The sequence below is a fragment of the Diadema antillarum genome, unplaced genomic scaffold (genome assembly GCF_040938485.1).
Source record: "Diadema antillarum isolate AM-2024a unplaced genomic scaffold, OU_Dant_1.0 seq00000379_RagTag, whole genome shotgun sequence".
NCBI classification, from domain to species: Eukaryota; Metazoa; Echinodermata; class Echinoidea; order Diadematoida; family Diadematidae; genus Diadema; species Diadema antillarum.
In genome coordinates, this window is record NW_027271378.1 from 539719 (window position 1) to 565014 (window position 25296).

At 39.4% G+C, this 25296-nt stretch overlaps 1 protein-coding gene across 1 annotated transcript in view; it reads right to left on the reverse strand.

Moving 5' to 3' along the window:
• LOC139731567 (sarcosine dehydrogenase, mitochondrial-like) overlaps positions 1-18013 on the reverse strand; it is a 31098-nt gene extending 13085 nt beyond the window's left edge. The window contains exons 1-9 of the mRNA XM_071642456.1: positions 17711-18013; positions 16790-16968; positions 14404-14583; positions 13774-13897; positions 13237-13442; positions 11549-11678; positions 10676-10853; positions 9927-10068; positions 2735-2809 (exon numbers count right to left, since the gene is read on the reverse strand). Of these exons, the coding sequence (XP_071498557.1) occupies positions 2735-2809; positions 9927-10068; positions 10676-10853; positions 11549-11678; positions 13237-13442; positions 13774-13897; positions 14404-14583; positions 16790-16968; positions 17711-18008 (1512 nt within the window). The 5' untranslated portion in view covers positions 18009-18013. The remainder of the gene's footprint in view (positions 1-2734; positions 2810-9926; positions 10069-10675; positions 10854-11548; positions 11679-13236; positions 13443-13773; positions 13898-14403; positions 14584-16789; positions 16969-17710) is intronic.
• Between the last annotated feature and the right edge of the window lie 7283 nt (positions 18014-25296).

The following is a 25296-nucleotide window of genomic DNA, read 5'->3' on the forward strand; positions in this document are numbered from 1 at the left end:
TCTGGTGGAATTTGAGGGGACTATATTTCATTGGGTACGTGTACGGAAAATGGGTGATTTTTTGAGTGATAAGAACTCGTAGTCTGGCTTTGCGGACCCCTGGACAGAATTTGAACTGAATTATCCACCCCGATCATTTGATGGATGAAAGGGTATATCTAACTTATCCAGGTTAGTGAAGCTGAAACACCTCATTTCTCCCAGCTGTTTTACAGAATTTTTTGAAATTTGATTTTTAACACACATCCCTATGGGGAAATATTTATGGGTGTGAGCCCTATAGGGCTCACACGGGTAAATAATTCCCCATAGAGACGTGTGTTAAAATTCAAATTTCAGAAAAATCTGTAAAATAGCTGGGAGAAATGAGGTGTTTTATCTTCACTAACCTGAATAAGTGAGATATTACCTTTCATCCATCAGATTGCCAGGGTGGGTTGTTCTGCTCTAATTCTGTCCAGGGGTCCGCAAAGCCAGACTACGAGTTCTTGTCACTCAAAAAATCACCTATTTTCCGTACACGTACCCAATGAAATATAGTCCCCTCAAATTCCATCAGAAAAGCTTTCATCTTCCAACCAAAATGCAGTTTGTAGAGGAATTCATACTCAATATCTACAGCTATTCAGTTTTTTGCCAAACTACATCATTGATTTTTAATTAATTTTTTTCTTCATTTATTTTGGTATCTTTGGTACGAATTTGTGAAGGGGTCTGGGACAGTCCATTTTATTTACAGGTGTGAGCCCTATAGTGGAGGTCATATTTCTTATTTGACTTTTAAACATCATAAATGTGTTTTTTATGATATTTGCCCCTACATCATATGAGAAATTTCACTTTCAAGGGTTATAAAGCTTCTCAAAGGGACGCTTTTAGAAAATCATGCCCTTTAGGGTTTTTTTTAAATAAATCTTGCAGTTTTGATCAGTTCTTCATAAGATGAATACATAGATCCAGGCAGTTATCCTTGATTGTGGGTGTGTCATCATCACCTTATAGCCTACAAAGTACTTGATAAGACTTTGTTTTGTCAAACAGTCTAATTTTATGTATTTTGAGCTGTTTCAGTGGTAGCCAAAACAAAGAAATACATTAAAATAACACAGTCATTCAAAGTTGTGTGATACTGATGACTGACTGCTATGTACTAAGATCTAGTGACAAGAACATAATATTAAGAAAAGAAATAGTACCAAGGCAGAGTTGAGGAGGGGGGGGGGAAGTAGAGGAGAGAGGTAGAGAGAGGGGGTAGGGAGGGGAAGGGGAGGGAGGAAGAGATCTGACACAATACAAGATACACAATACAAGATTAACACACTCATTCAAAGTTGTGTGATACTGATGACTGCTATTTACTAAGATCTAGTACCACAAGAACATAATATTAAGAAAAGAAATTGTAGCAAGGAAGGGGGGGGGGAGTAGAGGAGAGAGAGGTAGAGGGAGGGGGGATAGTGAGCAGAAGGGGGAGGGAGGAAGAGATCTGACACAATACAAGATACACAATACAAGAAGTCATTCAAAGTTGTGTGATACTGATGACTGCTATTTACTAAGATCTAGTACCACAAGAACATAATATTAAGAAAAGAAATTGTAGCTAGATAGAGTTGGGGGGGGGGAGTAGAGGAGAGAGGTAGAGGGAGGGGGGGGGGGGGGAGTAGGGAGGAGAAGGGGGAGGGAGGAAGAGAGATCTGACACAATACAAGATCAACATAAACCAGCAGAGCTTGTATGGGATGAATACTTCCCATAGACTTGCATGTATTGCGTGCATTCTCTATAGGGCTCACACGGGTAAATAATTCCCCATAGAGACGTGTGTTAAAATTCAAATTTCAGAAAAATCTGTAAAATAGCTGGGAGAAATGAGGTGTTTTATCTTCACTAACCTGAATAAGTGAGATATTACCTTTCATCCATCAGATTGCCAGGGTGGGTTGTTCTGCTCTAATTCTGTCCAGGGGTCCGCAAAGCCAGACTACGAGTTCTTGTCACTCAAAAAATCACCTATTTTCCGTACACGTACCCAATGAAATATAGTCCCCTCAAATTCCATCAGAAAAGCTTTCATCTTCCAACCAAAATGCAGTTTGTAGAGGAATTCATACTCAATATCTACAGCTATTCAGTTTTTTGCCAAACTACATCACTGATTTTTAATTAATTTTTTTCTTCATTTATTTTGGTATCTTTGGTACGAATTTGTGAAGGGGTCTGGGACAGTCCATTTTATTTACAGGTGTGAGCCCTATAGGTGTATAGATTTGACTATGATACATTTACAAATTTGAAAAAACATTGGTCAAGAAACAAGGCCAGCGTCGCACACACAAACAGACCCTCTTAAATTTACCTTTTCATGACATGTATAAAGACGGAACAAGCGAGGGCGCCATCACCAGAAACAATAGGCATTTACTATAATACACCTTCATGCAAAATTTGAAGATGATCTAAGAAGAACTGCAGTGAGTAGAACGCTCACAAGAAAATCTCTGCGGCGGACGCAGACGCGCAACGAGGCCAAATCCATAGTATCCTCCCAACTCTGTTCAGAGGATACAATTAGTTGCATTTTCCTTTTTTTCCAGGCAAATTGAAAAAAATGACAATCACAGGGAATACTGCAATCTGGTACGTGAATGGGGTGGTTGCATCTGGCTGAGGTAAACCGGACCAAGATATGATACAACGCCAAATACTGGTAGTATTCACTCACTTTTGACACGCCCTTTGGTGAGAAGTAACCTGGTCGCTCCCAGCCCAGGGCCTCCTGATACACGCAGCCAGCATCCAGAAGAACCTACGCATAGATTTAGCCAAACACACAACAAAACAAAATTACATACAAGTCTGAAATGAAATAGGGTGTTTTTTGTGTGTGTGTGTGTGTGTGTGTGTGATTGTTTTTTTGTTGTTGTTGTTGTTGTTGTTTTTTTTTGTGATGGATGTGAAGTATTGTTAAATATACAAAATACTTCCAGACTAAACTGCCTACAGTTACGGTTTATTGAGAAAAATACAGATATCTCCTCACATTTTAGGCTTCGTGAAAATTTCATATGATAGGATGTTTTGTGGTACAACAGACCTACACATATGCATCAAATGTCATATCTTGAAAAAAATTTTAAATCACTATTCCCAAAGGTAAACCGGACCTTTCAGCCACAAACACAAATCAAAATAAAGATAAATACAAGTCTGAAACAGACATCAGTTTTTGGCTTGGAGATAAATGATGCATGTAAGTATGACACGATGGCCCACTTCAACACTGCAACTCAATTTGATTTCATAGTACATATTCAAAGGAGGGGGAGGGTGGGGGTCCAGTATAAAGAGTATGAGAAACTGGGTCTAGTCAATACACACACACACACAAAAAAGAAAAATTAATGCAAGTCTGAAATGAAACTCAGTTTTGAGCTTGGGGTTAAAAGTGAACATGACTCACTCACAATGGGCATATATATTTTACTTCAACACTTCAGTTTAGTTCTCATAATATAGCACACATTGAAAGGGGGGGGGGGTCCAATATCTAGGAGGACCTGGATTTAGCCAACACTCAACAAAATTAAATACAAGTCAGAAATGGATATCAGTTTTTGGCATGGGGTAGATGATGCGTGATCTTTTTTTCTTTTTTTTAATCTCAGTAGTATTATAAATCCTGCATCATTTAGATTGTATTGAAACATGTTTGGTGTGTGAGTGTGTGTGTGTGTGTGTGTGTGGGGGGGGGGGGGGGGGGGGGGCTGACAGTCAGAGCAGCCGGAGAACTAAAGGTGCTTTCAAGGCTGGCACAGTTTTGCTTGGGGCCCTAGCTGTATGATTCAAGCATTTAACCCCTCACTGAATTGTTTTGCACATTTCCCTGACAGAATGCATTTATAGACTGGTGCAAGCTGGGCGTAGGTGTTCGCCACCCAACTGGTTGAAACCAGCATTATCCAGTCACAGCATGAGCACATGACGAGGTTTTCCAATATTCAATGACCTAGCTGTGCAAGCTTTGAATCATGACTGCTGATTGAGCACATCATACAGGAATATCATGGGTGGAAAGATACCTAGTGTACTTTTGGGGGCATTAGTGCAAAAAGGGCACAGATGGAAGGATATGAAGGATGGCATTATTTTTGCCTTCTTTAATAGAGGACTTATTCATTCAACAATATGAACTCAAAACAATAAATGACGATGAGCAAAAAGATACAAAGGTCTGCAACAATCAATCACAGAACTACACTTGAGAACAAACCAGCTAAACAATTTGTGACTGTCCAGCTCAAAACCCTAAAAAAGTCACAATTAGGATTTGATCTCTATAATGGACCAAAATATGTCACTTACAAGTAGGTTGACAGACTGAATTTTTGAGTATTTCTTTGGAGGGAGAGTAATCTTTCTTCTACCAAAGTACTGTCAAAAAAACAACCAACAACAACCCTGGTATATTCTTGACCCACCTGGGCAAAATGAGTGAATCTCCCTCAACAACTACGGTATATTCCTGACCCATCCGAGCCAAAAATGTGCTATTAAAAATTGCTGCTTAACTTGGATGTATGTCCCGGCCATCCCTGGGTACCCAGGGGTTGGGACTATTGACAACTGCATGATTTGAAGGTGGAGGTTTGCGTGGTGGTGTCGATAACGAAGACTGATACCCCTTTCATAAACTCAATAATGCAGATAATATCCGCATCATTTGGTCGTAAAATCGGAGCGGGGGAAGAATAATCCTCTTTTTTTCGACGCTTCTATTATCCACATAATAGCAGCATTGGGACCAGATTTGGAGTTTATGAACGCAAACCCAAATAATGCGGATAATTGCCGGGGTGCGGTCAAACGTCACCTGTCTTTCCCGCAGGAGGGACGTGTGCAGTCACCATGACAATTATCCGCCTTTTTCAGGACGGGCGCTTGTAAAAATAATGTGGATGATTTTCAGAGTTTGTGAATGCATTTTTTATTAAAATGTCCGCATTATTCTTAGGCGGATAATTGGAGGATGAGTTTATGAAAAGGGTATGAGTTTACAGTTCACCATGTGGTAGTCCTAGACCTGAAAAGGACTGTTGGAAGAGGAGATAGGAGATAAAGTCAAGAGGGAGAGGTGAGAAAAGGGAGAGGTGAGAAAAGGGAGAGGTGAGATGGAGAGTAAGTGGGAGTAGAGGTGTTCTTTCTTGAAAATGTGTGAAGTCCCAAAGAGGACTGTGAACAAAAAGATAGGGCGAAGAGGTTCACAGTCCTTTTCAGGACTTAAATACCACATGGTGAACCATAGAGTCTTTGTTAACTGCATAATTGCTCATTGCTGGTATCAGTATATTTGTACACATCTCTGAGTCTAAATGCTATGCAGAAAACGCCCCACTGCCCCATTTCCATTCATTGTTCCAGTTAAAATGACTCCATGTCACCAACAGCCAAGATAAACATATTTGCAGTCAAGATGAGATAAACTTTAAAGAGAGCCATTAGTAGACACACAAATGCACTTACATACACACACACACACACCCCTTCCTGTACATGTGACAGTCTGATAACGGACAAACGGAAACCAGATCAGAGCTTTTATTCATAGTGCTGCTTCAAGCGGGTTCAAAACAAATATCAAAGGTCTGCTATGGATAAATACTCCAAGCCTACAAGGATTTGCTGAATCAGCGAAATGCGTGCAAACACACACAAACACACATGAACAGAGATAAAAGTAGTGCAAAGAAATGCCCTTCCCTCCTACAGTAATGTCAACTCTGTGAAAGAAGTAGGCCTACAGTTCACTGCACCAACAGTAGCATTTCTTACATTCACCACTACCTACACTACTGCAACCAATACTAATGTAACCCGTTGAGAACAGGTCCTGGGTATACTCGCGCAAGTGTCTATATGGGAATTGCCTTTTCTAGTAAAATCAGTCCATCCTCAACTGGTCAATGATACTACTTTGCATTAAAAATGTCTACAACATAAAATGTTGCAACTGAAACACTACCAACTGAAGGCAAATTTGATGTTCATTGATGAATATTGATTCAATTTGACAAGCAAAGCAATTTGCATTCTCTAAGATTGACTAAGATTGATATCTGGTATTGTATATATTGCTACAGAAATGTACAGTATCTTCCAAATTTATAAAATGAAAAGAATGTCCACTAAAACTGAGTATGTTCACACATCACTGTCCCCCCCTCTCCATCCCCCCTCCCCCTCTCAAAATCTGCAGACAATGGCTCGTATTCAGGGAGGTGGTCTAAATTTTGTCCGCGATTAATACAATTTTTTTTTTTCCGTACAACATGTGTATCAAAATGTGTGTGACAGATCACGTACACCAAGAGACATCCAATGATAACCCTACAATGATACTTGCGTGCGTAAGGTACTTTTTTTTTTCAAGCTTAATTTAGTCAATGGACTAAATGTGGACCATGATTTTGACCTGAATCACCACCTCTGTGAATATACTGTACAAGCGCCATATATTTCGCGAGTCTAAATTTTCGCGAATCGGGACTTCCCGACAATTTCGCGAGTGGTTAAATTCGCGATCGTGGAGTCCTGTACTGAATGGAGAAATGTATATTCGTACGTCACATTCATATTAGCATTAGAGTCAATATTTTCGCGACTTTAATTTCGCAAATAGCAGCTGACTCGCGAAATTCGCGAAAATAAAAACCTCACGAAATATTTGGCATATACAGTAGCCAAAGTGCCCCCTCCATCCCCCCCCCCCACAAAAAAAAAAAAAATGCCTTTACATGAACATCTTGATACGCTATCAAACAGCTGCTAAAACCATAGGAGGATGTTCTACCAGCCCTTGCAAGCAACAAAACCACATGTACATGCATCAGCCCGTGTTTGCACTCAGATACAGAAGGTACATTCGCAAGATCTTTAACTAACAGCTTGGCTTGGAGTTGTAAACTCTGATAATCGGCTGGTAGCTTAGTATCATAAAGATGCACTCAAAAGTTGGCCCTCTTCCAGATTACTCAATGATTTAATAAAGCCACATGATTTCTCGAGGTTTAGACTCTATACAAGAGCCACATGGGGCCCCACCCTCCTCATAGTTTAGCATCATGTGGACATGAAAATCAATTAAATTGAATATGAACTTTCTGTGAAACCTAATCTCCTCAGCTTCTGCCTCAATTCGCAGAGCATGTTGTACATTACTGCATCGTTGCATCATGACTGCAGTTGTCGTTAGCACTGCGGGCATGTATTTCTTCAAGTCCTGTGGTTTTATCATCGAGTGGGACTCTAGCTCAAAAATTCAATCATTGAATAATGAGGTGTCGAGTGGACACAAGCTGTAGTTTAGGAGGCAAGATCTTATCATTGGTGATTAGCTCCCATGTGAACATGTTTATACACCAACTGAGATAGAGAGAGAAATGAGATGTCGGGTACACAATAAACTAGGTCTCATGAATGGGATAGAAGGGGTTTGCAGAACTTAAAGGGACTGCTTATACATACCATCACCAAAAAGAAAAAAAAACCAAATAAAATGCTTTTAATAATTTGAGAGAAGAGAGTAAAAACCAATACAAAAGAGAAAGCAGTGAATGCAATGAGCACAATTATATAACACCGTAAAATGTTCTTGCTATCTCATCGATCAACAACTCACCATTATGTGACACTCGTTACAGAACACACTCATGACCATTTGTTATTCATACATCAACACAATACACGCTCAAGTATCAGCATCAAAAGTCTAACATGGCGTCCTTCGGGCATTCAAAAAAGTTAATTCCTCATCTATTTGTGTTTTGAAGGCCACTTATTTTACATCTTAACAAGGGGGCTTTTCTCCATGAGCTGATGACAAGTGAATCAATAATCCATGGTGGAACACACACACACACCATTCCTTCATGTGAGAGGTAAATATCTTTACAATTTACAGAATCAATCAATTGAATTCAGTCATTCCATCATTTTTTTTATTCATTTATTTATTTATTTTCTTTTTTTTTTGGGGGGGGGGGCACAAAAACATATCTCGTACCCTATAGAAGAAACACAGCCACGTACACACATACAGCACCATAATGTAAGATTCACCGATAATTTCAAATGGTTTACAACGAAAACATTCCGGGCATCCTAATGTTCTTGTTTTGTGCCTGTGCGTCATAATGAGGCTACAAGCATGCAAACAATGGCCTCGATGGTGAATATTCCTCCCCCCCCCCCAAAAAAAAAGAATATAACAAAGGTCACATTTTTCCTCCTTACTCACAAATTTTACAAAAGCACACACACACACACACACACACACACACACACTGTCTGTATTCACCTGCCATATCATGAACACAAAAGACGACCAAGTGCCTTTGTTCATATGTGCATTCAAACGTGTTATTTGTGCACCTCTTCCACAACAATGGATCAATGGCTGCTTATTATGTGTACATATGATAAGAATCAAGAATAGCTGGTGATTTTTTCCCCCCACTACGCAACGGTTACCAAATATTAAAGGGACAGATGAATGAGCAACCTGAAAACACAACGCCTCTGGCTACTACCTTCAAGTTTAACAGGGGCATACATAAAGAAACAATATAATATTTGACATAGAGGAGATTTGCTGGACAGAGAAGGTTTTATTTGCTAACACAAATATCGTCCTTTTTTAGAATTATTAGGAATATTTGATATCAAAATAGCTGTGATGTGTTCATGAGTGATATATCTGTCACAAAGCAACAACAACAACAAAAAAATCTTTGCCTGGCGGTACCCTTTAATTCTGTGTGTTGGGAAATTGACTTCTGATGCAAATATAGTCGGAACTAATTGCACCGGCATAGCCTCACAAGGTCAAAGTCCATTTACCTGCATGTAACACAGCATTTGTGCTTCAAGAATTGTTTCTCTTGCTGCTATTGAAAAGAGAACTTAAACACTTCTTGAAAGCCCACCTCTAAAGGTATTGTTAATCATTGGGAGCAGTGATTTTAAAAATGTTCAAGTGATCATATTTGATGCATCTGATATCTCAAGTAACATCTTACCATAATGGATATTTGGGAATAAAGCCTTAAATATGAGGGATATCACTATTTTTCTCAATAAAGCATAACTGTAGACAGTTTATTCTAAAAGCAATTTTTCATCAGACCTACTGTTCACATTGTGTATATTTAAAGATACTTTGAACACTGATCAAATTAACATTTTTACATTCGTTGTTTCTATCCCTCACTCACATTTTAGAACTATTTTGAAGCACCGAAGCTAGATTTTTGTTTTATCTGCAAATGGTAAATAAATGTGTCAAAGGCAAAGTATTGCATGTGACCATCAATGCATCATTTCATCTTGCATTGTACATCTCCACATATCCACAAATTCTGTCAACGCTTTAAACTTAAACTTAAAGGGACTATACAGTACTGGTTGAGGTGAGGATTCAGCTTGTAACGTTTTGCGAGATATTTAGAAACCACTCTATGAAATGTTAAAGAGCATACAATTCTCATGGGAATCAAAAGTTTATTTGAAGAAAATCAGTTTTGAAATGACTGAGACATCGAAAAACAAGCTATACTACTAAAAGTCATGGCCTGTCAATTCTATTAGGATCGCTTTTTTGATATCTCAGCTATTTCAAGGCCAATTTTCATCAAATGAACTTTGAATCCTTCTTGAAATTACATGCTCTATCATATTTCATAAGAGGTGTCTCATTATCTCACAAAAAAATGTTATAAACCTGAATCCTCACCTCAACCAGAAGGAACAAAACGAAATGAAATAACAAATCACACACACACGCACGCACACACAAACACAAAACAAATGAAACGAACAAAAACAAATAAAAGCAAGTGAATAATTGCCAGGAAGAGGGGCTGTCTTACCTGATGGAGGGCATCTTTCCTCATATTCCTGGAGGCCAGCGGTTGATCGTGTGGGAACACTGTGGAGTAGTTCTTAGCGTAAGCCTCGTGGCTCCTTTCCGTGATCCACTTTTTGTCATGCACCAGGGACTGAGCAAATCTCCTGCAACATAGGACAACAGACACAGCAAAGACATTATCCACTGTGATGTCGCCGCACTCGGATTAAAAGCATAGTCTCAACAGATATGAACCTATGCACTGTATGTCTAACTCCTATAAAATATTTTATTTCTATTTGCCAGAACTGTATTGCCCACACTGCAATAGAGATGGACTGGAAATAGCTTTTACTGTGAAAGCTGTCATATTCACAAGGGTTTGATTTTTGCCGATTTCATGAATCACTGTTGGGCTGTGAATTCAACAAAATGTGAAAATACTGCTATCTGATCGTTGCCCCATTCAATTTATGGACAGGATTATTGCACTTACAAAGGCCTCCGTGTTAAATCATGAAAACGATATCTCGCAAAAAATGTCTGTGTCCTCATTTGTGAAATAATCTTCATACGAAATATCAGCTCTTACAGCCTTTGGAAGACATTTCTAACCTGCAATGTACTATACTTCTTTGTACACTGTGAATAGATTTTTATTGAGGCAATATTTCTATGACACACAGGCAAACTACATCGATATCAATAACCTTCACTTATTCCTAAACATCACACTGTGGAAAGTGGCAAACCGGTTGTGTGTAAACTCACCTAATGTCATAACTGTACATATCAAGGTCTGGTCTGCCGTTGACTATCCATTTGGCTAGCTCCCGACCCGACCCTCCCCCGTACATGAGACCGGAGCTGTTGAAACCACACCCAAGATAAAAGCCCCTGAGCTCTGGGGCCTCCCCCATCAATGGTTTGTGGTCTGGTGTGAACGACTCTTTAGAACAACACAAAACACACACATATATGCAACATGGGAGTGTGAACATGCTCACTTACATCATATAGCAATCAAGGTCTTCTTTTCGTGATAATACAATGTACAATGTATTGACAGTATCTCTATCACAGTACTCATTTTGTTATCACCTAATGCACTTCCGCTGCACTGCCAAATATTGTAGACAACTGACAAACGGGTATTTCATATCTTTCTTATCTAGATAGTCCAGATATGAAAAATCATATAAACTCAAACAACAAGCATGTACCTTCAAGTGATATAAACCTTCAACTAACAAATAGTGATATGCAATGATCAATGTGTACATGCAGCTCATAGTCATCACACTCCAGTAGTTCGTAATACTATAGACTACAACCACTGGGGAGGGGGGGGGGGGGAGGGGAGAAAGAAAGACAAAAAGAGAGAGAGAAGAAATGTATGTATGCCAGTCAGTTTCTACCCTTAGCCAATGACATGGGGGTTTGCAATTTAGATCTAAAGAGCTCTACTTTAATACCCCCCCCCCAAAAAAAAAAAAAAAAAAAAAACCACCAACAACAACATAAACAACATAAACATAAATAAACAAAACATCAAACTAATCAGGTTGAGTAAACAACTCATGGGAAGAGTAAACATCGCTGAAGTGACCGACTATCCACACATTGATAATTCCAAGACTTTACCTGGTCCACAGACTGTGGATTTGATACCAGTCTCTCCTATGATTGGTAACCGGTGAACATTGCCCTCAATGTGAGCGCTGAAAACATCCCAGTCCAGGTCGTACAGTGAGAAGGCAAAGTTTGTCTTCATCTGCAAGTCGGGGAAAGATAGAATGGGTATCATACTCATGTATAAAGGCGGTTGTGGAAGTGATGAAAGAGAAGGAAACAGAGACAGACAGACAGACAGACAGACACACAAGCAGGTATATAGCAGACAAACAGATAAGCACACAGGCAGGTACATAGAGAGACAGGCAGGGATACACAGAGAGACAGACAGATGGATAGACAAAAGGGTAGACAGGGTAGACAGACAGACAGACAGACAGACAGACAGACAGACAGACAGACAGCCAGACAGCCAGAGAGACAGACAGTAAGACAGCCAGACAGACAGACAGATACGGGAAAACGAAAAGACAAATGAACCGATGGACGGACAGACAGAAGAACACAAGAGCACACAGATTGACAGACAAAAGGAGATGTACAAACAGACAGACAGATAGATGGTAAAAAAAAAAAGACAGGCAGAGAGCTAGAAAGACAGACAGACAGAGACAGACAAACAGATGAACAAACAGACAGACAGATACAGACAGGTACTGTAAAAGTGGATGTACAATATGTGCCAGACCCATCTTTTGCATAGGCCAGGTGAGATGCATTTTGCATGTTTTTGATTCTGCAGGAGCAAGACTTTAATTAGTGGAACATATGGCAAGCAAACATATTTGCCTGCTTTGACAAGATGGGAACCCTTAATGTTGACAAGTGTAGCTTTTACTGTGACTTCACCACACCAGTGAATCAGGTTTTACGTATGATTCTGATTTGTATGTGCTACTACATGTACCAGTACATATGTTTTGATTGATCTCTATTTATGCAAGCTTGTATTGATGTTTTGAGAGAATTTGATTGATGAGTGATAACTTAGAGACATGTTGGATGTGTCGTCTACTGCTTACAAGATAGTAAGCACATAATCAACGTTGGTGAAGGTGATAGGACAAACTATCACTTCCGAGGCGATCTGGATGTAGCTATCTTTCCGAAGCGCAGCTTCTGAAAGATAGCGTACACATTCAGATCGCCGAGGAAGTGATAGTTTGTCTCTTTGCCTGAAACTAAAAGTTGATTATTTGCTTTATATTCCACATCTAGGGTCCTAGATACAAAGTTGTATTCCCATTTTATTCCACATCTGAAATCGTTTTAGCTGTCTTAGGGTATCTTCAGGGCTTAGACTACATAGTTTACTTTAGACATATGCGAGTACCGGTAGATGACAAAACAACGAATTTGCTTCGCGCCCCGCGCATGGCACCAAAATAAAAGTGCGTTGCACTGTGGTCTATCACTTGACCCAGGTCAAATGATAGACCACAATGCAATGCACTTTTATTTCGCGCGTACTCCATATTAAAGTTGTATCACGCGTTAGGACTGAGTGGACTAAGAGATCAGCGAAACAAATTGACTATCATCATAGAGTGTAACAAACTTTCTTCTCAGGCGATGTGATGGGCAAAACTACGTTTTATCACGTGATCAGCTCTTGACCAATCCTATAGCAAGATTCTTAGTATGTGGAATATAATTCTAACTCTGAATGAACTGAGAAAAGTGGGTTTAAGGGGTACCTCGTCCAGGATGATGGGGTTGGCCTCATAGCCTCCAATTGACAACGCATCACCCTGGAGCTTCATGTAGATTGAGGCATCGTGGTCCCGGACATTGGGCATGTTCTGGATGCCCTCAATCCTCTCAGTGACAATGTAGGCGTGCTTCATGGGAACCAGGGGTACGGCCACGCCCGCCATGGCACCAATGCCTGGCGCCCACACACCTGTCAATGACACAGCCCCAGCAAAAATCTGTCACTGCTTGCTCTACGACTTGTGTTTCCCCATGAGTGCATCAAAACATGTGTTTTAAGTCAAATTCATGTTGAAGCTATTTCTTCAGTCCACATAGATTCCACTTAGGTGAGGTTGACTGCTCTTCTAACAATACACTCATAGCAAAACAGCCAATATTAACTTTAAAAGTAGCTCTATATAAAAGCAGGATTAGGAGCACATTCATCACATATCTTACTACAGGCAAGTCAAATGTACCAGGTTTCAACTACAGACAAAAACCTATAGATACAAATGAATCTAAAGCTCAGTACACACCTGTGCAGTTAACGACAACGGGCGTCTTGATGGTGCCTGCGGACGTCTCAACAGCCTTGACCCGCTTGACCCCAAAGTCGTCCTCACCGGTCTGGATTCCCGTCACCTGACAGTTGGTGATGACCTGCATGTATGTTCCACAAAAGTGCACTCACCTCAATCTTTCCAAGTGACAAAGTTAACTGTCGTACTCCATCTGATAAAACTTTTGCAGTAATACTGTATGTGGCACAAAAATGGAACTTAACAAAATATTGAAGGCAAAATATATAAAATCTATGATGATATTGAATGCTGCTAGAATTACTGCCTGTTCCCCTGGAGTGGGAAATTTAACTGACTTTTTATGTTTATGAAATTGAACACAACTCCAGAGCAGTTTAAATATTGCTGTATATTTCTCAACGAAATTTTTCTGTAGAAAAAAAAAACTGACACTAAACTACTACAAGTACTTTCTCTCACATTTTGAGGCATGAATGTCCCGCCCCCCCCCCAAAAAAAAAAACCACAAACAACAACAACAACAACAATGTTATACCACAGTCAACCAAGTTTACAAATGTTCACTCAAAATGTTCTCAGGCAAATCTAGTTCGGTACAAATAAAGAAAAGACTAGGGTACAGACTTTTGCTCCAGCTGCTGTTGCAGACCGCGTGAGAGCGGTGCAGAAGCCAGCAGGGTCGATGGTGCCGTCCCCAGGGCTGTAAAGGGTGCCGTAAAGGTCGGACACATTCATCAGTGGGTACAGCTTCTTCGTCTCTTCAGGGGAGAGGACGTGGGATTCTACTCCAAATGCCTTTCCCAACTATAAAGAAATACACACACATACACACACTCTTAGATAAAAGGGAACATGGGCGGTTACATTTAACTCTGCACTCTATCTGAACAGTATATGTGACCGTGCACCTCAAAACGAACATAAAGTCGCACACACTGATTTTGCGTGAGGACTGAAAATAAGTGGAATGGGTCAACGTAGCCAAACTCGACTTTTTCATATTTTCTGAAAGAGCGGGTCTTCTTTTACATTATGCTAAAATTTGGTATCATAAAACGGGCAGGAAAGTGTGTTTTTTAAGCAGTTTATCTCAAACATTTTTGGTAGAATAGTGTGATTAGGTGTGTCTTTAGAATCCCTTTTTCATTTCTGAAAAACCTTGTCCACACTCTTCACTTTCAACTCTAACAACTTTTCAAAGGATAGTGCTACTACTTTGAAAGTTGGCATTAATTATGGACAGAATGTGTTAATGAGGCATGCTTAATTTCAGTTTAATCTGATAATCCCTTCATTGTTGTTACTCTGGTGGTTTACTTCCTGTTTTTTGTCCCATTCATCGCACAGCCAGCACGGTTTGGTAAATTAAGCGCTTGAATAGACACTGTACTTCAGAGCCTCTTTTCTCAGTTCACACTTTTCCTGAGTTTGTGCTTTCTTTCCAATATTTAGATAGGTTAGGAGAGTCCATTTGATTTGAGTTATACATCATTTTAAAGCTTACAGTCTGCTCCTTCAGAATATGATCTTAACTAGAAATTTATGTCTGGCGACTTTTTGTTTGTTTTGAGGTGCAGGGTCACATATATGGAAACAGCTCTGTATGTAAAACTGGGGGAAAAAAAAACATGACTCTTCAAGCTCATTAAAGTGACACAGAGTGTCTCAAACACTTCAAAATGCCAAGCAAAAAACAGATCTTTAAATCTGAAGATACAGCATGCCAAAATACCAAAGGGTCAATTAATTGACTGTTTATCTAGAAAGTGATATCTTCGTATATTTTAGGCTTTATTGCAAAATTTTTATACGATAGGATGTTTTGCGATACAGCTGACCTACAAATATGCATTTTAAAATGTGATATCTAGAACATTTTTTAAATCACTGCTCCCAATGGTAAACAGTACCTTTAAAAACAGGGTATAACAAATTCTGGTTATTCAATATTCTGATCAATTATCTGATATTTCTTCCACAATTGTTCCTGAGAAGGATTCTTTATGCAAGTTGACAGAGAACCAACAGATTGGTAATCCACCTGTGTGAAAGCAGTCAAGCGGTACACGTATACATGCCCTTTCCATGGTCCACTACATGCACTATCAAACAATGGAAATATTGTATGAATAGAATGTGCACTGATGGGCTCACAAACTCTTTTGTTATACACAAAAGAGGCATCTGAGCAGGGTCAGCAAAACCACAAATCTATTGAACTCAACTTTCCCTGACATCTTCATACAAGTTTTATAGCAAAACAAAGCGCACACTACACGGGATAAACAGCAAATAATTCCGCAATACACACACTTTTCATACAGAAAGAAAACATATCGATACAAAAAACTCTAAATCTTTCTATCAAAGCCATTTTCTGGGCAGCAGAATAGAAATATTAAACATGAATTTAGGCCACCTATGCAGGCACTCTTGTCTACATTTTGGGAACCTGGTATACTGGTTCCTGTAAAGGAACGGGTCAAGGGTGTCATTATTCCCACCTGCCTTCTGAAGGAGGTAATTACCGAGTCAAGCACTTACTTTATATGCTAAAAATATGAAAATGTGTGGAATTTCTCTAACTTACAATATCTTTGTATCATTTGAGTACTGTGTCATCATATACAGGTACTGTTGTAGTCTTCTTATCTAGTGAAAAATGGCACATGGATTGAACAAGCACTATTAAAATTCAGAACTATCGAGCAGGTTCAACTTCACTGACATGTTCTACTGATGTTCCTGCATTTACTGATTCCACAAGAGCAGTAAAGTCCACTTTAACCCGTTGAGGACTGACTGAGTTTGCTACAACACGCATTTCCCATAGACACTTGCCCGAGTATACTCGGGGCTCGTCCTCAACGGATTAACAAATGCAACCAAACTCATCATGAAATGAGTGCAATGGATTCATGTTCAATTGAACCAGAGAGGTCAAACCGTCCCCAAAAAGTACAGAAATTCCATCGGGAAATTCTCAATACCGAGAGAGAGGCATACTCACCGTGCCCATGCGCTTGTATTCATCCAGCCTCTCCTTATTGGACGCTATGAACAATCCCCCATTTTCGATCCAGCCTGGTACCACGCCCGTTTCTTCCTCTAGTACGTTGCGGACAAGATGCCGCATGTAATTGAGGAGTTCCATATCTGTATCTGCTGGACGTAGTCTCCATACAAGCCCTACAGCGTGATTAAAGCAACATAAAATGTATGGAAGTATCAAAAATACCAATGTGCTGAGCTATTTGGTTTAGTTCTTCACCATTAGGTGACTGTTGGCATAAAAAAAAAAAAAGATTGAAGAAAGGATAAACTGTAAAGAGTGTAATTAGGGCCCCACTTGCTGCACTTTATTTAAAATGCAGGGGTTACCTGTAAATACGATCATATTTCTTTCTTTTTTTTCTATCTTCATTACTGGCTAGTCATTTTCACTTCCCTCGCCAAATTGACCCCTGACCTCTGACCTTTGAGATAGAAGATCTAAAATGGTGCCACAAAGCATCTCAATGATTTGCCTGCCACAAGTGAAACCTGCAGTTAGATAGAAATGATAAAAACCTTGCATTGTCCTAAAAGTTGTATGAAATAGGGTTTTTGCTGTGACTTCTAACCTTCAAAAGTCTGTCTGGACCTTGTAAACATGATCACATACAGAAAATTTGAGCTCCATCAGATTATCACTGTTGGTGTGTGGATGGACACACCAAAAACAGAGTGCAACCAAGGGGGCATTTCATGAAGCATTTTGGTCGGATATTTTTCTGACAAACTGTTACAAGCTACTGAAATCCTTGCATCTGATTGGCTGAGAGCAAATTTGTCTGACAACTTTGTCAGACAAAATGCTTCATGAAATGCCCCCCAGGACTGTTGCAAGGTAGAGGTGTCAAGCCGTCCTGAAGGCAGGATTTACTCTTACCTGCAGTGTGCCACGTTGTTCCTGCGGTCAACTGATCCTTCTCCAAAAGTACGGCACTCTTCACACCGCACTTCATGAGATGATACAGCGTGCTACAGCCGATAGAGCCCCCACCGATCACCACCACGTCTGCCGACTCCGGGACCGTGGTGGGACCCTCGGAGGCAGTCGCCTTCAGTTGCGTCTCGTACGGGACACCGCTCTCTGCCTTGCCAGTGCAATACCTGGCGCTGGACAGTCCTGTCCAGCGCTGTAAGAGGGAGCGCCTTGCCAGGGAGAGCGTCGCATTTCGCCACATCCTGATTGTTTGTCCAGCTGGTGTTTACACACAACCAAAAAGGAAACCGAAACACAAATACATGTGGGTAATTCTGTGAAGTTGGGGCACAAAGTGTGACATTTTAGCATAACTCAATACTAATTATGCTATACATATATTGTTTATAGGCTTTACATTTGTATTGAGACCATACATTTTCCTGGAAATTTTGTGCCATTCAGACTCAATTTTGATGAAGTTATCAAAAAGATATGTAACGGTGTCCTGTAGCATCGTGACGTGTCCATGTAGCATCGTGATAGTTAAAATCTGGTCCTAAAAGACAAATTAATGCAATTAGCTTGACCAAAATTTGATATAATATGCATAATTACTAGATTAGTCAGATACTGGTAGCTAAATATCTTAACTCTCCTTTCCAGTTTTACTTTTACAAGAAAATTACACAATGTGTCACTATGCTACGCGGTGTCCACCAAATGTCACAAAAAAGGACACCGCATAGCATCGTGATACATTTTGTAATTTTCTTTTAAAATTAAAACTGTGTACAGGAAATTTGAGATATTTAGCTATCTCATTCATATCTTGTAAATATGCATATTGCATCAAATTTTGGTCAAGCTAATTGCCATAATTTGTCTCCTAGGACCAAATGTTAAAATATAATGATGCTACATGGACACGTCACGATGCTACAGGACACTGTTACATATTGTTTAATAACTTCATCAAAATTGAGTCTGAATGGCACAAAATTTCCAGGAAAATGTGTGGCCTCAATGCAAATGTAAAGCCTACAAACAATAAATGTATAGCATAATTAATATTGAGTTATGCTGAAATGTATTTTTTAAATATCCCGATGCTACATGGACACTGCCCCAACTTCATGGAATTACCCATGTACGAATGCAGATTGACTGAAATCAGCAATGTGAATAGTGGAACACATAACTGGAAGTTTGACAAAAATCAGACAATCTGTTCAAAGTTATGAATCTTTGAAGTTTTAGTGTCATCATCCCTGGACAAGACTACCACAGTTCATGATGTCATATTGGGACAATTTAAAGAAAATATAAAGATACATATATATATATTCTCACTTTTCTAGCATAATGAAAGATCACTTGACTCACCTCTTTCAGAAAGCAAAGAGAATTATGTCAGCAACAATTAGATGGAATGTGTACTTTTTATGAAAAATTACATTTTGTGGAATTTTCCTTACATCTTCTTTACAATACATTGTTTCTTTCACTGGTGTGTTGTACTGATGATATTGCTGCTTTCACTCAATCCATATATTCATACCGGTATTTGGGTTTCAGTTTCCTTTAAAAAGGAGATTGACAGCAATAATGATAGTCACTGGCAGTGATAAAAGGGGGAGGAATCAATCATGGTACGGTATATAGATATTGATAGGCCTCACAGCTGTCTTTCGAAGCTATAGATGGCTGGGAAGTTAATCAATGTCCAAACACAGGGGAGCTTTGAAGCATTTCTTTTTTGTCTGGTTTCATGTCTCATGCAAGTGGCTGCATGCTGCTTCCGAAACATATCATAAACTAGATAAGCACTCTGAGAGCGCAAACTTCCGCCAAACAGCTCATTTCCACCGCTGATCTTGTCCACTGACCCACTGATCTTGCTCTTGCAGAAACTAGAGCATGCACTGTAGTGCACCTACTACATGCAAACCTAAAAAAATGCAAGCTTGAAGTTCATTGACCCTATCTGCCATTGTGTTGAAAATTCTTCATAAAATCCATAAAAATTCTCAGATCACTACCAAAATTTAGTCATCTGTTCCTTGTGTCATTCTCAACCTTTCCTGTAAGTTTCATCCTAATCCGTTCACAACTTTTTGAGTTATTTGGCACACAGACAAACAAGGAAACAAACAAACAAACTCCGATGAAAACATAACCTCCCTTCTTGGCGGAGGTAATAAATCATCTTCACACACTTATGACAGATTCAACTAGCCTGGAGCAACAGAAATTCCCGAAGGCAAGAGGAAGTGCTACAGAATTCTGCTGTCAATTGCAGAATGCATCTGGCAAATCCAAATCATCAGGGCACATAGTGCAGACATGTCCTTTGTAATTTGAATGTGATTGCAAAACCACATGCATGCTCTTTTCACACTTTTTCATATTTTGCGAACACTTTACCCCTTTTGTACTTTAAGGTTGAAGGGTGCACAAATAAAGACAGTATTAGTGCAGAATGGACCAAAGTTGAGGCTCCAGAAAGTTTTGAAGTTTTCTTCCTGTGTGTGATAATATTCCATTTCTCTTTCTTTTCTTTTTTCCATTTTCCTTTCACAGAGGGGTGTCATTTGTCAAATTTGCCAAGCCATGATGGTCAAACCATAAATATTTGCTTGCGGCATGACATTTTTTCTTGTGAAATTTGAAAAATTAAAATGCTTGCGAAAGTTTTTGTTTACTCTAATGCATTGAATGCCACTGGCAATTCACAAAAATTTCATGCTGCAAAAGGGCATGTCTGCTCCAATTTGTAGAAATTTGTGCCACAAATATTTCTGGTTTTACAGGTTAGGTAACTGATGCACAATTTCTCTGCTGTGAGAAGAGATGTTTCCAGATGATGAACCTCGATAAATGAGCAAGCAGATATCTACAGTGTAACTACTGGTAACACGTCCTTGGCAGATAATGGGACTTTTAATTTACCCCTCCTTTAATCCTGTCAAAAAAATGCCCACTGCCATTTGTTTGTTTGCTTATTTGTTTGTTTGTTTGTTTGTTTCATTTTTCCATCTGAGAAGATGGCTGAATAACCCATATTCAGCTGCACTACAATAGCTGGTCTTCTGATGGGGTCCAGTTTGATGTGAGGCGAGACCACTTCAACAAGTTACGCTCCCTTATACTCTTTTTGATGAATGAATGAAGCGGGATATTTTACATGCATGAGTTGTGATTCCCTCACACACAGGACTTCCATTCAATGTCCTATCCGAGGGACAGAGTGTTTTCCCTTTTACTTAGGGAATGGTATAATTACACACAATAGCAGATAGACTCAGGAATCAAACGCGAGCCCTTTGGATCTGGAGGCAGACGCGCTATCGACTGAGCCAAATCACCGCCCATTCAAGTGTGCAAGCTATTCATCACGAGCAGACCAAGGCCAAAATACTAGGCTTTACAAAAACATTTCCCACTTTTGATCTCTAGTAGTTTGAAAACTATATTTAACAACTGTCATTGAAATGAGTAATAGCTGAATAGCGTAGAATATAGTTGGAAGTGATTTGAATATGAAAGCATGAATCAGTTTCATTAAATCCACGATTGATTAGAATTAAAGTTAAGTTCCAGAGTCTGGTTAAATTTGTTCCCTCTGTACAAAACTGAACTTTACACAGGAACCACTGATGTGTACAAGAGTGTGTGCTTACAATGACCCTGCACAATAGACATGAATACTATGAATAAAATGTACCTTTTCAGAGCTCTGCTGACTAGGCTTCTGGTCTCTTGCTTCAAAGCACATGTTTTCGTGTGCTTGCATACTCTATATTTCAGGATGAATACAGACAAGCTGTGATAGTACCTTAGTGGAATTTCCCATCAATATGTAATACGAGCATTAAAACCCTGGTCATTGTCTGGGTGTTTAATAACCACACACTCTCATATATACCAATTGACTCCTGAGCAAAGTTACATTTTGTACAGAGGGTTGAAATTTAGAGCAAAATCAGAGCCCAAACTTAAAAATAAATCTTGAATTGAATGAAACTGCTTCATGCTTTCATTTTTAAATTACCGTACCTAACTAGCAAAATTGTACACTTATTTGGCAATGGTATAATAGCTCACATCAATGTCAGTGATTAAGGATCAAAAGTGGGAAATGTATTTTGTAACACCTGTATAAGTTTGAGGAAAATCAAACAAATTCAAAAGTTAAAGTTCCAGTGATGTCACTGCTGGATAAGAAGACTACTGCAGTTCATGGCATTGATTTTGGACACCAATACTAATAAAACAAAGAGAGAATTCCACATGACATGTATAGCTGTACACATTCCATCAACTTGTTACTGATGTGTGCTATGGGTAGTATTTATTCTGCATCTGCTTTTTAAGAGGTAAGTCAAGTGCTCTTTCATTTTGCTACAAAAGTGAAAATACACATGTTGAATTTTCCTTTTTTACATTGTCTTTATATTGCTGTCCATATGATTTCATGTTCATCTTCTGCCAGTTGGAATCTGCTTGCAATTTATCAAAAGGGTCTTCAAAAAAAAAAAACTTGTCTGGCTGACACTATTTGCCAGGATAATGAGTCGTTTTGGAGTACTTTGAAATCAAAAGAGTAAAACAATTTTGATCATACGGGTAGCCGGGGTAGAAGAGCCCTTCTCATTCAGCAGTGGGTGGGTAGAATGCTATATGATGATTGATCTTGCCCGAGTAATTGCATTTCCCAACAAGCTGCATGCGATATGCTCGCATGCAGAAGATCGATGGATAACTGCTATGGCCCGCTTGGTCCATAATCATTAATACTGTAAAAGTGGATATTTTCCTGTGACTTATTTTTCGCTCTCGGCTGGGTGAGAAGAGTTTCACATGTTTCTAATTCCGCGGAATCCAGACATCGAATACTGGAACATATGGCAAGTAAAAATATTTGTGTGCTTTTATTTTCGCGCTGGTTTCGGATTGCGCGAAATGCGCGAAAATTTCAACACTGCCAAAATTTCCACTTTTACAGTTATTGATAAACATACAGCATTAGGTAACAACAGCGATCAGGTTTTCAGATTGCAATACTGGCAGCCTACCTTTTTTATCTATACAACACATTGTCATTGTTATCCAAATGAAACAATGTTATCATAACTAACTGATTGATATGCAAACATATTTTATGCGTCCATTTTAGAGCAAAAGTTTCTGCAGGCATTTGAGACAGCGTTTAACTTGAAGTATGTAAATTATGCAGATCTGTGTGGGCCTTGTTGGGCAGGGAAGAAGTACGCACTTGTACCAAGGTAGAAATACACTGCATAATACTGTATGTATCTTGCCTTAGTCCAAACATGGCTGCTGTGAATACTCAAGTAAACACCTTAATCCTCCACAGCACCCATACACACAAAATACAGACACACACACAAAAAAACAAAACAGAAGAGATATAAAAACAGGCATTTATCAGAACTGTAAAAGTCGATATTTTCGCGCGACTAATTTTTTGCGCTCGGCCGGGTAAGAAGAGTTTCGCATGTTTTAATTCCGCGGAATCAAGACATCAACGACTGGAACATATGGCAAGCAAAAATATTTGTGTGCTTTTATTTTCGCGCTAGTTTCTGGTCGTGCAAAATGCGCAAAATTTCAACACTGCGAAAATATCCACTTTTACGGTACCAGGTATAGCAAAGTACAGAAGGAGGCTTAATCTGTCCAAAAGAAGGGGATAAAATGGTGGCAAAATGATACAGTGACATAAATGTGTTATCACCGGATCATCTTCACAAATCCAAAAAATACAGTTAAAGATGGAAAATATGATTGGTAAACCAAAATACTTGCTCTCACAGCCTAGTAGTAAGACTTACGTACATTGTACTGTGGAGTACATGCTACCAAGTGGTATACTCCATGTACATGTAGGTCTTTAACACTACCTTCATATTATCTACAATGGGCAGGAGGATCAGAAGTTTAGAACCACTGGCTGCTGTATAGCTGGGAACTGATCATGATATAATCTAAGGCAAACCCCTCCGGATATGTGACCTCCTATCTATTAACCTTGGTACTGATGGTACATTGAGACCACGAAACATGCACAGCTGCTGTGCTACAAGTGGTATACATCACACAACACATACTGTCTTTTACCCTGATGCTATTATACTGAACCATGCAAGAAACTGAACAAGCAAGAAGTGTACAATCGTCTTGTAGTTGTATTATACCTGATTTGTGTTTGCGAGGAAAAGTGGTTTTCAAAAACACCATATTCTTTCACACAGGGTATGCAAGAGGGACCATTAAGAATTTAATTCACTGAAGTCATGATTATGTCAGTAGTTCAGAAATGTGCCAGCTCCATGTATAGAGTCAGGGGTCTGGCCAAACACTTATTGGAGACTACTCAGATATTGGAGACTACGCAGATATGGAAACTGTTACACAAGGTGGGTGTTGTCCGATAGTCTATGTATACAGACAAATTTGGGACAGACGACTACCCCAGGTGAACACAGTGCAGTGTCTAAGGATGCAGAGTTCTCTGGTGAGAGTCCCTTTGGTATTGTACCCCCCCCCCTCAAAACACACACACACACACACACACACACACACACACACGCACACACACACACAAAGAAAAAAACAAACAAGCAAACATATTTTACATAATTGAAAACAAAATGTCCAACCATATTCATTAGGCCTAATTGCTTAAGTCATAAAAATTACTAGTTTAGGGTTAGGTCAGAATGTCGACAAAATGTGATCTGTCCTGGATTCTGGAGTTCTTCTATACTCCAGAGAATCAAGTAGTTAAAGCATTACATAATTAATACGTAATAATTGTTTTATAGGCCTAATGACAACATTCCCCTAAATAAAATACCACACCCTAGAAATTCATTCAATACCCATCAAAACTGTAACAGTGTCAATTAAGTTAGTGTTACCTTCAAATTTGAGTGGTCCTACTAGTGGTGGAATACAGCCCCCCCCCCCCCCATCCCCCACCCCCCCCCCCCCAAAAAAAAAGAACTTTATACAGGTCGCTGTAAAAAAAAAAAGCAACTGGGCTGTGTATACATGTAGTTAATACAAAACAAGGTCTTTCAGATTCAACTAGAAAAGCACTCTGAGAGGACAGACCGCCGCCAAGCAGCTACTTTCAAATTCCACCTATGATCTTGTTCTTCCATAGGGATCAGTGATTTCCACTTATAGATCCTTTATGCCTGCTGACAAATCACCCATTCTCCCAATTTATATAGAAGCCTTGGCTTTGGTATGTCATAAACCCTCAGCTGGGCAGTGCGCCTAGCTCTAGCAGAAACTAGAGCATGCACTTTATTGCGTGTATGAAAACCTCACAAATGCGCAGCTTGAACTCCCAAGTTCATTGACCCTACCTGCCAAAATATCAAAGATCCTTCATGAAATCCATAAAAATTTCCGGATCACTACAAAATTTAAATTATCTGTTCCCTGTGTCATTCTCAACATTTCCTGCAAGTTTCATCTAAATCTGTACACAACTTTTTGAGTTATTTTGCACA